This window comes from Ursus arctos, unplaced genomic scaffold (assembly GCF_023065955.2).
Source record: "Ursus arctos isolate Adak ecotype North America unplaced genomic scaffold, UrsArc2.0 scaffold_6, whole genome shotgun sequence".
Taxonomy (NCBI): domain Eukaryota; kingdom Metazoa; phylum Chordata; class Mammalia; order Carnivora; family Ursidae; genus Ursus; species Ursus arctos.
In genome coordinates, this window is record NW_026623078.1 from 51,564,296 (window position 1) to 51,578,315 (window position 14,020).

Consider the following 14,020-nt stretch of genomic DNA (forward strand, 5'->3'; position numbering starts at 1 on the left):
CCCCACTTTTTTCTTTTATTCCTATCATTTCTGAAAGATTGCCTACTCAAGTCTCTTCATTCTGGGTTAACTCCTTCTTGTTAATCTCATTTCTTCTTTGAATACTCAATTTTATTTAAAAAACATCCATAGCCCTTCATTATGCTACTCTCTAATAATTTACTTTCCTGCATCTTTTTCCTCCCCATAAAGAATTGTTCATGTAACTGAGGTATACGGTAATCTGGTAAGGATGCCACTATCTGTAATCAATACATTTGTATGTATTGAACACCCATTTTTTGCTAAGTCTGTGCGCTGAAAATATAACAGGAGGTTATGATTCCATGGGGTAGAGAGACTGGTGGTACAGTTATTCTCAAAGTATAATCCATGAACCCTGGTTCTCCCAGAGATCCTTGCAGAGGGTTCAGAAAGTCAATGCTATTTTTAAAAATAATGCTACTGCCATGTCGTTTTTTCACTGCGTTGACATTTGTATTGAGGCTGAAGCTGCCCCAGCCTTGGCACGAATCAAGGCAGCGAGCAGCACCGAGCTATGCTAGTAGTCGCTCTTTCCTCCACAGCTCCCCATTTACAGTAAAAAATTCCAGTTTGACTTACAAATGTCCTTGATGAAACAGTAAAACTTACTTATTTTGTCAAGTCTTGAATCTTGAGGACGCATCTTTTTAATATTCTGTGGGACAAAAGAAGTATTCAATAAGCACTTGACTGTGAGGTAAAGTCTGGCGGTTATTTCGAGACTCTGAGTTGCCAGCTTAAGTCACCACTGTTTCCCAGAACAGGTTTTACTGGCAAGAGCGATTGATAGACAAATTATGGTTATTCAGGCTTGGGTTTTTGACAAACATTGTATTGAAAATGAACGAAGGGAGCCTGTCACTTTAAGGAAAACAACTGACTGTTTTTTTGCTAGTGATAAAATCTGAGCTTTCAGTTGAAATTTAAGAGTATTTCTTGTTCTTATGCGGCTCTTCAATACCTGCTTGTGACAAAAAATTTCCCCTTAAGGGAATACTTAAAGACTTTTCTGAAGAGCTCGATGAAGGTATTAACAGATAAGATTTTTAAATTGTATAATGAAATGTACGAATATTTGGAAGATCTGCCTAACTTCAAATGACCGACGCCCCATGTTACAAAATTGTGCATGGGTAAACAACCCGTTCAAACTGGTTTCAGACTGTGACTAACTTTTAAGAAACCATTTAAGAAACTGTTGATGAGCATAATGGCTATTGTTTGCTTTCCTCCCATTCCCTTCTAGTGCTCTTAGTAGGCAGGCGACCTAGGTTGGGTCACTGATAGCACCAGGCTGGTGCTTGGTCAGGGATGGGCACATGACCCAAGCTAGGGAATGCTGCCAAGTTCTTCCCTGGGATTTCTCTAAGTGAAGGTGGAGAGAAGAGTCACCGTCCTTTCTAACTAGGAGGCCTGTGAGGTTATAATCCCACACTGCTTGTGGCCACTGTGCCAACTACATGGAAAAAGCAAGTAGCCAGCAGGGGGAAAATGAAATCAGTGGGCAGAAAGAAACGGAGACTAGGGACAGGACAGGGGGAGAGTGGGAGAGCTGGAGAGAGAGTATACAGTCCTTTATCTAGCAGTACCCCTGCCCTTTCATCAGTTCAGTTATGTAAGCCAATAGTTTATTCTTTTTTAATAGGATTAGTCCAAGTGGCGTGTCTGTTGTTGCAAACAAAAGATATCTCTAATGCAGCAAAGTAGTTATTCTTATTTCTCCAATGCCTAGGGTAGTTTTTTTTTTTTTTTAAGATTTTATTTATTTATTTGTTGGAGAGAGAGAGAGCACAAGCAGTGGGAGCAGCAGGCAGAAGGAGAAGCAGGCTTCCTGCTGAGCAGGGAGCCTGATGCGGGGCTCATTGCCAAAACCCTGGGATCAGGACCTGAGCCAAAAGCAGACGCTTAACCAACTGAGCCACCCAGGCATCCCTCCAATGCCTAGGTTTTAAAAGAATGAATGATAGTTGATTACTTTTTTATTGTAAGAACATTGCTAAAAATCACATTTCATACATGTGAGTTTATAAATCTTATATACATACTTGAAGTCCTATAGATGGCTTCCAGAATTAACTACCAATTTCAAGTCCTTTTTAACATGCTGTATGTTAATAGTTACAGTACTTGAGTTGTTATTCAAGAGTACCTATTTTTCTTATCCATTCAGTTAGCGTATCTTAATTCAATATTTCACATTGCATTTATCATAAAACCTGCAAATCTTATATTAAATATGTCTCATAAAATATGATTTTATTCTCTCAGGAAAAATATTCTAATAGCAGACGACCTAAAAAGAAAATTCCGAGGGATTATGCAGAATGGGATAAGTATGTTTTATATTTCATAATATAAATTTGTCACTGAAAAATTCTCTACCATGAAATATTGTAGTAACTTCTTAATTGTTATAAATCTGAACATATCAAGACTACCACGTTACTTTGGGAGAATACTAAGAGTATATGGCCTAAGTAATGAAGGATAGTTGGAAGAAAGGCAGGCAGGCAGGGTCAAGCCCCCCACTTCCCCCTAAGTGGGAATCACCTTTAAAAGGGTTTTACACCACCCTGGAAGGAGCCCTCCACCCTTCCCCACATGACAGATAGATGACAAAAACCTGATTGGAGGAGAAGCGTGTGGAGGGTTAATCAGATTAAAACAGCCCGCCAACAAGTCCATAAAACCTTTGGACTTAGACACTCGGTGGCAACCCTCTTGGGTCTCCTCCTTCTTCAGGAGCTTTATACTATCGCTCAGTAAACTTTGCTTTGCTGCCCACCACTGTTCCTCTGGTCAACCTCTTCATTCTTTAAAGTGGCATGACCAAGAACTATGGGCACCGAGGGTAAAGAAATCCTGTGATGTAAGCACTTTTGATCTTATTTTTTCATCAAATAGATATCTATAGCATCCTTTTGTTTATAAAAGCAACCAAAAATAATTCAGGTAATCCTATGCCCATCAAAAATAAAAAAGAACAAAAAAACACTTTAAATCGAGATAAGTTAGTCACAATTTTAATGACAAAGTTCTGAACAGTTTAGGTCTGATTAGTATGTAAGTCCTCACCTGAATTGCATGGTTTCTAAGAGTGAATACAGATGACTTGTAATATAAACCTGTTACGCACTTTTGGAATATGCCTCTAAAGGTACAGTGGTACAAATATAAGAATATCAATAATAAATTTAATTTTCTTGTACATTTTTTCAGTTTTTTTTCTTTCATTTAAGATTTGACGTGGAAAAGGAATGCTCAAAAATTGATGAGGATTACAAAGAAAAAGCTGTAGTAAAAAACAAGTCACATTTGTCTAAAATTGAGACAAGAATAGACACAGCAGGTAATTGGGAAAAAATAAGAATAACTTAATAATTTTTACATTATCAAAATTATAATAAAAGCTGTCAAACTAGATGATCTCTTTAAGCACTACAGATTTCCATTAGAAATTTATGGATTTTCTCCTAGAGTTGACTACTTCTAACAAATTCAGTTCTGTCCTTTACTTAATTTTGTATGAGTAATAGTTACACTACTTAAATTTAGTAAGATTCAGAAATATAAACCTAGTTTTTTACTATAATTTGTTTTTCATTCTATTTTCAAATCTTCTTTTTTTCTCCAAATCCCTCAATTTTTTTTGCCTCAAAACAAAAAGATATAGCAGTTTTTTTTCACTTGAAGTCCATAGGTGTATAGCACCTTTCAAGTGAAATAAAAATATCTAAAAAAATCTAAACCTCCGAAATTGTGAATGATTTAAAGAAACATTCCCTAAACTTAGGAAACATTTTCTTTTATTTACTTCACAATTTACTACTTCTGTTAAAATAAGCATTCTTGGATTTAAACTTTTAAAAAATTCGATTCAATTCTATTATTTATAGCAGATAATATTTATTTCTAGGTCTAACTGAGAAGGAAAAGACTTCTCTTGCTACTCGTGAAAAGGAAAAAGGAAATGAAGCTTTTAACTCAGGAGACTATGAAGAGGCTATAATGTATTATACTAGGTGAGCAGATTTTTGTTGTGGTTTATGTTGCCCTTTTATTTTTAATAGTAGGCTCCACGCCCAATATGGGGCTTGAACTCAGGACCCGGAGATCAAGAGTTGCATGCTCTACCAACTGAGCCAACCAGGAACACCTTGTTGTGATTTAAACTTGCCATTTAAAAAACATGATAATGTTTATATTTAATTTTATATTTAATTTAAAAGTCTGTGTCAGAATCACTGAAGATACTGTACTTATGATCTACCATAAATTCACTTGTGTTTGCCTTGTTTTCAATACTTTTCTCAACCCCTTAAGCTCCCTGACCCCTAGTTTTGACAGAGGTCCTGACTTCCCCATTTTACAGAGAAAATAGAAGCCATCTGAATGGAACTCGACAGAAAGTCCGTATAGCATAGAGGTTATGAACTCAGATTCTGCCGTCAGATTGCCTGGATATAATTGTAGTTCTTAGGATGCTACTTCCTACCACGGGGCCTTTGCATATGCTGGGTCCTCTGTGTAGAAATTCTTTCCTCTTCTAATTATCTAGTTAATTCAAACTTCCTTCAGGTCTCATCCCATGCTTTACTTCTTTGGGAAAGTCGTCCTTTACCTCCCAGACAAGGTTAAATCTCCACCCTACTCCACTCCTCCCCACCCTTGACTCCCTAGTCTTGGCTCCTTTGTGGTACTTGTTGGAGGTACAGTTTAAGTTTGTGTGTTTTGATAGTAACAAGTGTAAACTCTGTCAGAGCAGAGCACGCTTGTCAGTTTTCTTATACCATTGTATCCCCAGTGCCCAACAAAGTACCTGGTTCATAGTAGGTGTTCAATAAATACTTATACGCACTTTCTAAAAATGAAGATTTTATTTATTTATTTGAGAGAGAGAGCATGAGCGGGTAGAGAGGTAGAGGGAGAGGGAGAAGCAGACTCCCCACTGAGCAGAGAGCCCAATGTGGGGCTTCACCCCAGGACCCTGAGATCATGACCTGAGCTGAAGGCAGACACTTAACTGACTGAGCCACCCAGGTGCCTGCTTATCTGCACTTTTGAAGCTCTTAACAGTCAATGAAAAGTAGACTAATTTCCTAAAACTTTATTGCAAACTAATTGTACTTATAGAATCCCTTATACCATCTTGGAAATAAACTCTCTACGATCTTTTTTCACCTTTGGAAGGAAGTTTTTTTTTTTTCAACGTTGTGTCTCTAAAGAAGTTTGTCTCCAATATTTAAGTGAACATACAAGGTAAAGAGGCTGTTGATCTACCTCTCATTCAGTATTGTCTTCCCTTTTCAGGCAGGTGGAAGTCAGCTCTGATGTTGTTCCCTCTCTCCTTATAGATTTCCACCAGTAGAGAATCTCTTGGTCTAGTCTACAGAACACAATTTTTCCTCTTTTAAGAAATCAGAGTGGTGAAAAATTAAAGCAGCATAGCATTAAGGAAACTCGGACTGCCACTTTCTGATGTTGGGCAGATTCTTCACCTCTCTTGCCTCAGTTTCCTCAATGTGATGAGGTTGTTATAGTGCCTACTTCAGAGCCTCTGTGAGGATTCATAAAACAACACACTGAAAGGCAGGATACCATGGTGGTGGTGACAGCAGGTGCTGGAGTGCACTGGGTTTGAGTCCTGACTCTCATTTACTAGCCTACGGCCTCGGGCATGTTTCTTAGCCTATCTGTTATATCTGTGTTTTTCATCTGTAAGCTAGGAAGAGCAGAAATACCTCCTTCATGGATTGTGGTGAGGATAAATGAGTGTGGTGTTTGTGCCTGGCATGTGGGAGGTACTCAGTGTCAGGTGCTTTCAGTCATTCTTACTTGTATTGTCTGTCTTTGGTCTCTACCCAACTGTGTGATTTCTTTATCTTCATCTTTAATGATCTTAGTAAATTGCTACTTTTTGTGGCTTTTCCCTTTTCATTTTCTATTCTTCTTCTGGCTTTAGAAAATTCAGTGCACCGATACCCTAATCCTTCCTATACTTAGGAATACATTATTTCGCAGTACTCCAAATCAACTTATTGAGCAATAACCAGGTAGGTTTTAAGTCCTTCTTTTCATCAGTTATTTTGCTTTCATACCCTTAATGTAACAAAATTTCCTCTCTTGAAGTCTGTATTCCTCAGTTACTACTACTCTCCTCTGTTTCCTTCAGTTAACTTTTTCTGATTAAATTATGATCCTTTCCTTAGAGTTAAATCTACTTTTAGATTACAAACTAAACTCTTGTTTTTAGATGACAAAGTAAACTCACCATAGCAACTCAGTAAAGGGTATTAGTTGTGGTTGATTGCTCCATTTTTTTGTACTAGGAAATTGTCCCCAAGGAGTTAAAATAATGTATTTGATATTTAATGTTAACCAAACTGGTTTTTAGGAGATCTGTGGGTATGTAGGTTCCCATGTCACTTCTAAAGTCAGAGTCAACATTAAACTGCTTACCTGGCTATTTCAGCATCTGTCTAAATATTGATTCAGTCTGTCTATAGAGCAGACTGCGTATTTATTACTCTTGGTGTTGCAGGCTGTATTAGTTTGCTAGGGCTGCCATAACTAAGTGCCACAGGCTGAGGGGCTCAAACAACAGCAATTTATTTTCTCACCATGTGGAGACTGCAAATCTGAGATTAAGGTGTCAGCAGGGCTGGTGTCTTCTGAGGCCCCTCTCCTTGGCTTGTAGGTGGCCTCCATCTCTCTTGTCTTGCAAGTGGTCTTTCCTCAGCATATGTCTGTATCCTAATCTCCCCTTCCTCTAAGGACACCAGTCATAATGGATGAGGGTACACCCTCATGACCTCGTTTTAACTTAATCATCTCTTTAAAGACAGTCTCCAAATATAGTTCTATTCTGAGCTGCTGGGGGTGAGGACTTCAGCATATGAGTTTGGGGGACACAATCCCGCCCATAACACAGGCTATAGTTGTTTTGTTTACAACTTTAGCTGGGTTTCTCCATCTTCTTATGTTTTCCTCTGGTCTACTTGTTGCCAATAAGTGTCTCTTTTGTAGGAGTATATCAGTGCTCCCCACCGTGGCGGCCTATAACAATCGTGCTCAAGCAGAACTCAAGCTACAGAATTGGAACAGTGCTTTTTGGGATTGTGAAAAGGTCTTGGAGTTAGAACCTGGAAACTTAAAAGGTAAAAAATATTCATAGAATGCTTTAAATTTACATCAGGATTTGTTAGACTATTTGTAGACACTACGATTATACTAACTATGTCAAATACACTCTAATTTCTGTGAATTATCACTTTGATAAAGTTACTTTAATTTTTTTTATTTATTTTTTATTTTTATTTGATTCTTTATTGAATTAACTGAGTAGCATTTCTAGAAGAGTTATACATAATGGTGGTGTTACTGCTCATTCTTGTCTTGTTCTTGACTTTATTTTTTTATTTTTTTAATAATAATTTTTTTATTATATTATGTTAGTCACCATATAGTACATCCCTGGTTTTTGATGTAAAGTTCGATGATTCATTAGTTGCGTCTAACACCCAGTGCACCACGCAATACGTGCCCTCCTTACTACCCATCACCAGCCTATCCCATTCCCCCATCCCCCTCCCCTCTGAAGCCCTCAGTTTGTTTCTCAGAGTCCATAGTCTGTCATGCTTCATTCCGCCTTCTGATTAGCCCCCCTTTCTTTGATAAAGTTACTTTTAACTTCAAGTTTAACTTGGAATTTAAATTCCTGGTTATTTGCACTGAAGTAGTTAATTATCCCAGGAGATTAAATAACATGTATATGTTTTTAAAGAAATATCTCAAGTTTACATTTGAACTGTGGTTGGTTTTCTTTTTATCTTTTAATTTTTTTATTGTAAAATACACATAACGTAAAACTTAACCATCTTAATCATTTTTCAATGTACAATTCAGTGGTATTAACTACATTCATATTGTTGTACGGTCGTCATTATCCTCCATTTCCAGAACGTTTTTAATCCTGTATAACTGAAACTCTATGCCCATTAAACAGTAATTCTCTACTTTCTCCTTCCGCCAGCCTCTGGCAATTACATTCTCCTTTCTGTCTCTATGATTTTACTATTGTAAGTATCTCATCTAAGTGGAATCATACAGTATTTTCTTTTTGTTACTGCCTTATTGAACTATCTTTTTTTCCAAGAAATATCTAAGTATAATTTAATATAAAATTTCTGACATTAATATAATAAGCCCATGCCAGAGCTCTAGAACCTTCTGCCAGTAGCTTTGTGGGCATTTCCACCTACATGTCCATAGACATTTTAAATTAAATGTGCCCAAAGCTAACTATATCTTTTTACCAAAACCTGCACTCTGTTTGGATTTCCTGTCCCACTTGCTGCACAACCTTGCTGTGGTCTAAGAACAACTATAAAAGTCAGACTCCACTCTCCTTTTCTGTTATCGAGAAGGAATCACTCCACAAGGGAGCGGCATAACTTATAATAGACTCTATTTCTTTAAATGTTATGAATTTGAGTAAATATAAACACTTAATTTTTTTCACACGGAATATACCCTTTGTGCCCGTGAACATGGGTGCGCAGAAGCCATGCTAAGGGGAGATCCTGGAGCATCAGCCCTGACAGTCATTGCCGTGGACTGCCCTCCTTTCACCAGCAAAATCCTCTTTGCCTGTATTTTGTCTCTGTCACAGAGTATGGGTGGGCTCCCAGTTTTAAGAGGTGGCAAAAAAGTTCTGCCATCTTCTGGTAGGCCTCCACCAACACTGCCAGGCCCCGTGCCAGGTACTTGACACATATGAACTCCACTAATTGCCCAATAGCTAAGTAGATGTGCAGATTCTATTGTTAGGACCCTCAGTTTACAAAAGTGGAAACTGAGGCATAGAAAGATTAAGCAATTCACCCATGATCACACAGCTAGCAAATAGCAGAGACAGGACTCAGCCCTGGGCAGCAGACTCCAGAGCTGACATTCAACCACAGTGCTCACCTTCTACCACCGGAATGACTTTATGTTTCCATTTCTCCTGTTTGAGTAATTTCAAAAGCACCGGAATCTTCACTATTTAAAAAAAAAAAAACTGGATAGAGCCAAATCTAGTAATGAGTTGGGCTATAAAACATTAAGAAGTCTTATGTTTGCTTACATGTGAATAAATAACTTCTTTTTCAGAACTTTGTGTTTTACTCAAAATATAATTGTTTAAATGCAGTGTGGTATTTCAATTCATCCTGCAACAGAAAAAGGCATTAGTGGAAAAACTGGTGAAATCCAAGTAAAGCCTGTAGTTTAGTTAATAGTATTATACCAATGTTAATTTCTTGGTTTTGGCAAATATTCCGTAGTTATGTAAGATGTTAGCATGTGGGAAAGCTGGAAGAAGGTATATGAAAACTCTCGCCAGTAATGAGTATTAAGGAGGGCACATATTGCATGGAGCACTGGGTGTTATACACAAACAATGAATCATGGAACACTACATCAAAAACTAAGGATATACTGTATGGTGACTAACATAACATAATAAAAAATTATTATTAAAAAAAAGAAAACTGTATCTTTGCAACTTTCCCATTCATCTAAAATTATTTCAAAAATAAGTTAAAAAAATGATAACTGTTATATCATGCCTACTTCTTAATGGATGGTCCCTTCTGAGTAGTAATAGTAATAGCTAAACTTGTACTTATAGTATAGTGTAACAGTTTTGATTAAATTTATGACAAAGTGATTTATCCTGTAGATTTTCATGGCTCATTGTAAGACTAAAATAGATTAGTCAAATGTATGTTTTAAAATACCATATTAAAATATATCAGATATAAATTTCTCACTTTTCAAAATTTCCAAGCATTCTTTTCAAAATAATGACTTACTATACAGAGTTCTCTGATTATGCATGGATAATGATGGGACTATAAAGGCTTTCCTTATAAGTATTAAATAATTGTCAAATTATTTGAAATACACAGAAAATCTGATGCAAATTACCAAAGCGCTCAATTTCTGAACTGAGCCGACATAATCATCAGAATCCGCCAGTTCCCCGTGTGAAATACCGTCTTCTAGTCATTTTAGAGATTGCTGTAAAGCCTTCGCTAATGGCTCATATGCTGAGCCATCTGCTGGTCAGCAATATACTTAAATTTGAGTAAAGAATTTGCTCGATTTTCATAAAGTGGCAAAATAATACCAGTGATGATTATTAAGAGGAAAATGTTAATGTTTCATGAAAAGCTTTCCTATATAGCTGTACAGCGTGGTGCCTCTGAGGGTATGGAGTTTCTCAGCGCTTGGAGGAGCCGGCAGGGCCCGGGGCTGGCGAGGACCAGGTTGCTGGAGGTGACTGTTGCCCAAGGCAGCCTCTTCTGTTTACTCCAGTATCATTTTCTATATGTGCAGCAATATGAAAATGGGGGTAGTTAAGCTTTGCACAACTGCACACTAAACTGTTCTGTGCTATTTGTGTTCTTCCGCAGAATAGATAGAACCTATTTCAAGAGAACCTATGGAAAAATTGGTTCTAACCATGATACCACACGTTAAAAAATATAACTTTTTTTTGGTAAATTTCCAGCTCTTCTGCGCCGTGCCACTACATATAAACATCAAAACAAGCTCCAGGAAGCTATAGAAGATTTGAATAAAGTACTGAATGTTGAACCTGATAACGAATTGGCCAAAGTAAGTACAGAAAATGACTCATCTAATTCTATAGTTATTATTTCTTTTTAAAAAATTTTTAAAAGATTTTACTTATTTATTTGAGAGAGAGAGTGAGAGAGAGAGAGAGCACAGGAGCAGGGACAGAGGAAGAGGGAGAAGCAGATTCCCCTGTTGAGCAGGGAGCCCAAAAGCAGGGCTCGATCCCAGGACCTTGGGATCACGACTTGAGCCGAAGGCAAATGCTTAACCGACTGAGCCACCCAGGCGCCCAGTTATTATTTCTGTATTTCTGTTAAAATGACATCAATCTTGTTGGATGAATGTTGTTGAAAATTAGGTCACACCTTTAAAAACTAGGTATAACCCGAAAGAAAAAAAAAAAACCCAAACAACAAACAACTAGGTATATCCCAGATGCCCCGAAGTATTAATATCTATTTGAAGTGGAAGAAAGCAGGCTCTGAAGATGTCTGAAACTATAAGCCTACTCTGAAGGACAAACATTTATTTAGATATGAAACACTGGTTATAAGGTGTACTTGTGTTGATTCGATACATTTATGTATTCCAGTATGATCACCACCTTAGCTATAGCTAACACCTCTGTCACATCACGTAACTATTTCTTTTTTTGTGGTAAGCACAATTAAGATCTCGTCTCTTAGAAACTTTGAAGTTTAGAATACAGTATGTTGTGCCTTAGCTCTCCAGGACTTATTTATCTACTAACTGCAAATTTGTACCATTAAGCAACATCTCCCCGTTGCTATTCCTCCCCAGCCCCTGGTAATAAGCGTTCTACTTTCTGTTTTTATGAGTTTGGCTTTTTTAGATTTCACATATAAGTGATATCATACAATAGGAACATTTGATTTTTCTCTTTCCTGCAGTGTTGTAGGCAATGCTTTCCTCTGAGCGAATCTCAGTTTGTTATGCAGAGTGGTATAGAAGTTTCCCAGGTAGGATTAGGCACGCGCTCCATGGCCATAGAAGAGTGCATGGTAAGCATAGCGCCACTGACAGCATTCGCTGCCTGACTGAGCAGACTGACTGAGGTATGCACCCCGGGGGCTGTTTTGAGGCCTAAAGAGGAGAGGTGTGGAGAACCGTGAGATTTTACCCTACTTGCAAATTAACAAGGTAAGCCTAGCAGAAGAGAAGAGGCTCCTGGGTCAGACACAAAGGACTCTGTTATTCACGCTACAGCAAACTGATGAGCTTCAAGTTCATGTCAGCTCCCCTGGCCCCCAAGTCCCATGGGGGTGATGCAGAGTGGCCCAGATAGAGCTGCACCCTCATTGGGTTTGTATCACAGCTGAGGAATCCCAAATTTAGGAAACCCCTGTCTTTTATAATGGAATACAAGCAAACCTGCCCAAAATTCTGTTATGGAGGGAAACATCTTTATTTTACCGGAGAGCAAACATACCTGCTCTCTTCTCTGAAGAAAAATACTGTTTTCCAAGGCTGTTCTCAGTAACAGACATCCTGAAAAAGATAGTCCAGAACAAATGTTATTTATGCCTCTGCTCACAATGTATTTAGAAATGTGAGAAAACCCATGAAGAACTGTCTTCCAGCAGTAAGTTGTCATTGTTTCCACCCGTACCTGTCGGCTTATCTGTCTCATTCTCTCTCAATGGCAGCTAATGACCCTAGTGTATTTGTCAAGTTAGCATTTCAGTGGATTAGGTTTAGGGCCTGGCTGAAGAACGCATCTTTTTCCCTTAGTAATTTCATTTTATAGTGGTATTGAAAAGTTAACATGACAATATTCTAAAAAAAATCTGAAACAAGGAAAACCACCTTTAATGTCACTACCCAATACAATGTCATGTTTACATATAAACTTTCAGGCCTTAACCATTTATAACTTAACCATATGCAAAGATTAATTCAAAATGGATCATAGACCTCAGTGTAAAACCTAGAATATAAGAGTTCTAGAAGGACACATAGGATAAAATCTTTATGACCTTGGATTAGACAAATCTTACTTAGACATAACATAATGGCACAATCCATAAAAGGAAAGGTTGGTACATTGGACTTCCTTAAAACTTAAAAGTTTTGCTCTTTGAAAGACACTGACAGAAGAAAAAAAAGACAAGCCACAGACTGGGGAAAATATTTGCAAATGGTGTATCCAACAAAGGACTTGTATCACGAATATACAAACGGTCCCCAACTCACAATGGCTTGACTTAACAGTTTTTTGACTTTATGATGGTGTAAAAGGGTAGGTATTCCATAGAAACTGTACTTTGAGTTTTCATTTTTTTTCCAGACTAGGAATATGCTGGGCAGGGGCAGCGAGCCACAGATCCCAGTCAGCCATGTGCTCACAGGGGGAAACCGAGACATTCATAACCATTCTGTGCCCAGGAACCATTGTGTTGTTCACTTTCAGGACAGTATTCAACAAATTACATGAGATATTCATCACTTTATGTAGAATAGGCTTTGTGTTAGAGGATTTTGCCCAACCATAGGCTGATATAAGCGTTCTGAGCACTATTAAGGGAGGCCAGGCTAAGTAAGCTACGATGTTTGGTAGGTTAGGTGTTGTAAATGCATTTTCAACTTAAAATGGGGTTATCAGGACATAACCCTATTGTAAGTTGAGGAAGATCTGTAAGAACTGCAAAGAACTCTCAAAACCCAATAATAAGAAAACAAACAGGCAAATAAAAAATAAGCAAAATATTTGACTGTCAGACTCTTCACCAAAAGAGAGATGTGAATGGAAAATAAGCATCTGAAAAGATGTTCAAGATCATTAGTCACTAGGAAAATGTAAATTAAAATCACAGTACCAGGTGCCTGGGTGGCTCCGTCTGTGAAGCGTCTGCCTTTGGCTCAGGCCATGATCCCGGGCTGCTGGGATCAAGTCGCTGGTCAGGCTTCCTGCTCAGCAGGGAGCCTGCTTCTCCCTTTCCCACTTGTGCTCTCTCTCACGTGCGCACGCTCTCTCTCTCTCTCCATAAATAAAATCTTAAAAAAAATGGGAAGAAACTTTTGGGAATGATGGATATATCTATTATGTAAAAACCTATCGATGTGCATTTTAAGCATGTGACTTCGTCAACTATACCTCCATCAGCTGTTAAAAATGGGCAGTGGGGGGGGGGGAGGAAAATGTATATATTCTTTTCATTGTAATTGGCATAAAACATAGAACTTCAAACATTAATCTAAAAAAAGCATGTGTCATATGATTTTATTTGTATAAACTGTATCTCTCTGTGTGTACATATGTGTAAAAACGTATCTAGGAATGTTAGAATGTCATTGTTACCAGAGTGGCAGGATTTCAGATGATTTCCTTCTTTTTCATGCTCATTACGCT

At 37.8% G+C, this 14,020-nt stretch overlaps 1 protein-coding gene across 7 annotated transcripts in view; it reads left to right on the forward strand.

Moving 5' to 3' along the window:
* SPAG1 (sperm associated antigen 1) overlaps window positions 1-14,020 on the forward strand; it is a 62,459-nt gene that overhangs the window by 14,263 nt on the left and 34,176 nt on the right. For 6 of the 7 annotated variants that reach the window (XM_057308069.1, XM_057308074.1, XM_057308071.1 and 3 more), the window contains 5 exons: window positions 2,293-2,357; window positions 3,264-3,373; window positions 3,941-4,046; window positions 7,051-7,181; window positions 10,583-10,689. In XM_057308069.1, coding sequence (XP_057164052.1) covers window positions 2,293-2,357; window positions 3,264-3,373; window positions 3,941-4,046; window positions 7,051-7,181; window positions 10,583-10,689 — 519 coding nt within the window. The remainder of the gene's footprint in view (window positions 1-2,292; window positions 2,358-3,263; window positions 3,374-3,940; window positions 4,047-7,050; window positions 7,182-10,582; window positions 10,690-14,020) is intronic. The other variant, XM_057308072.1, reaches the window with a different exon arrangement.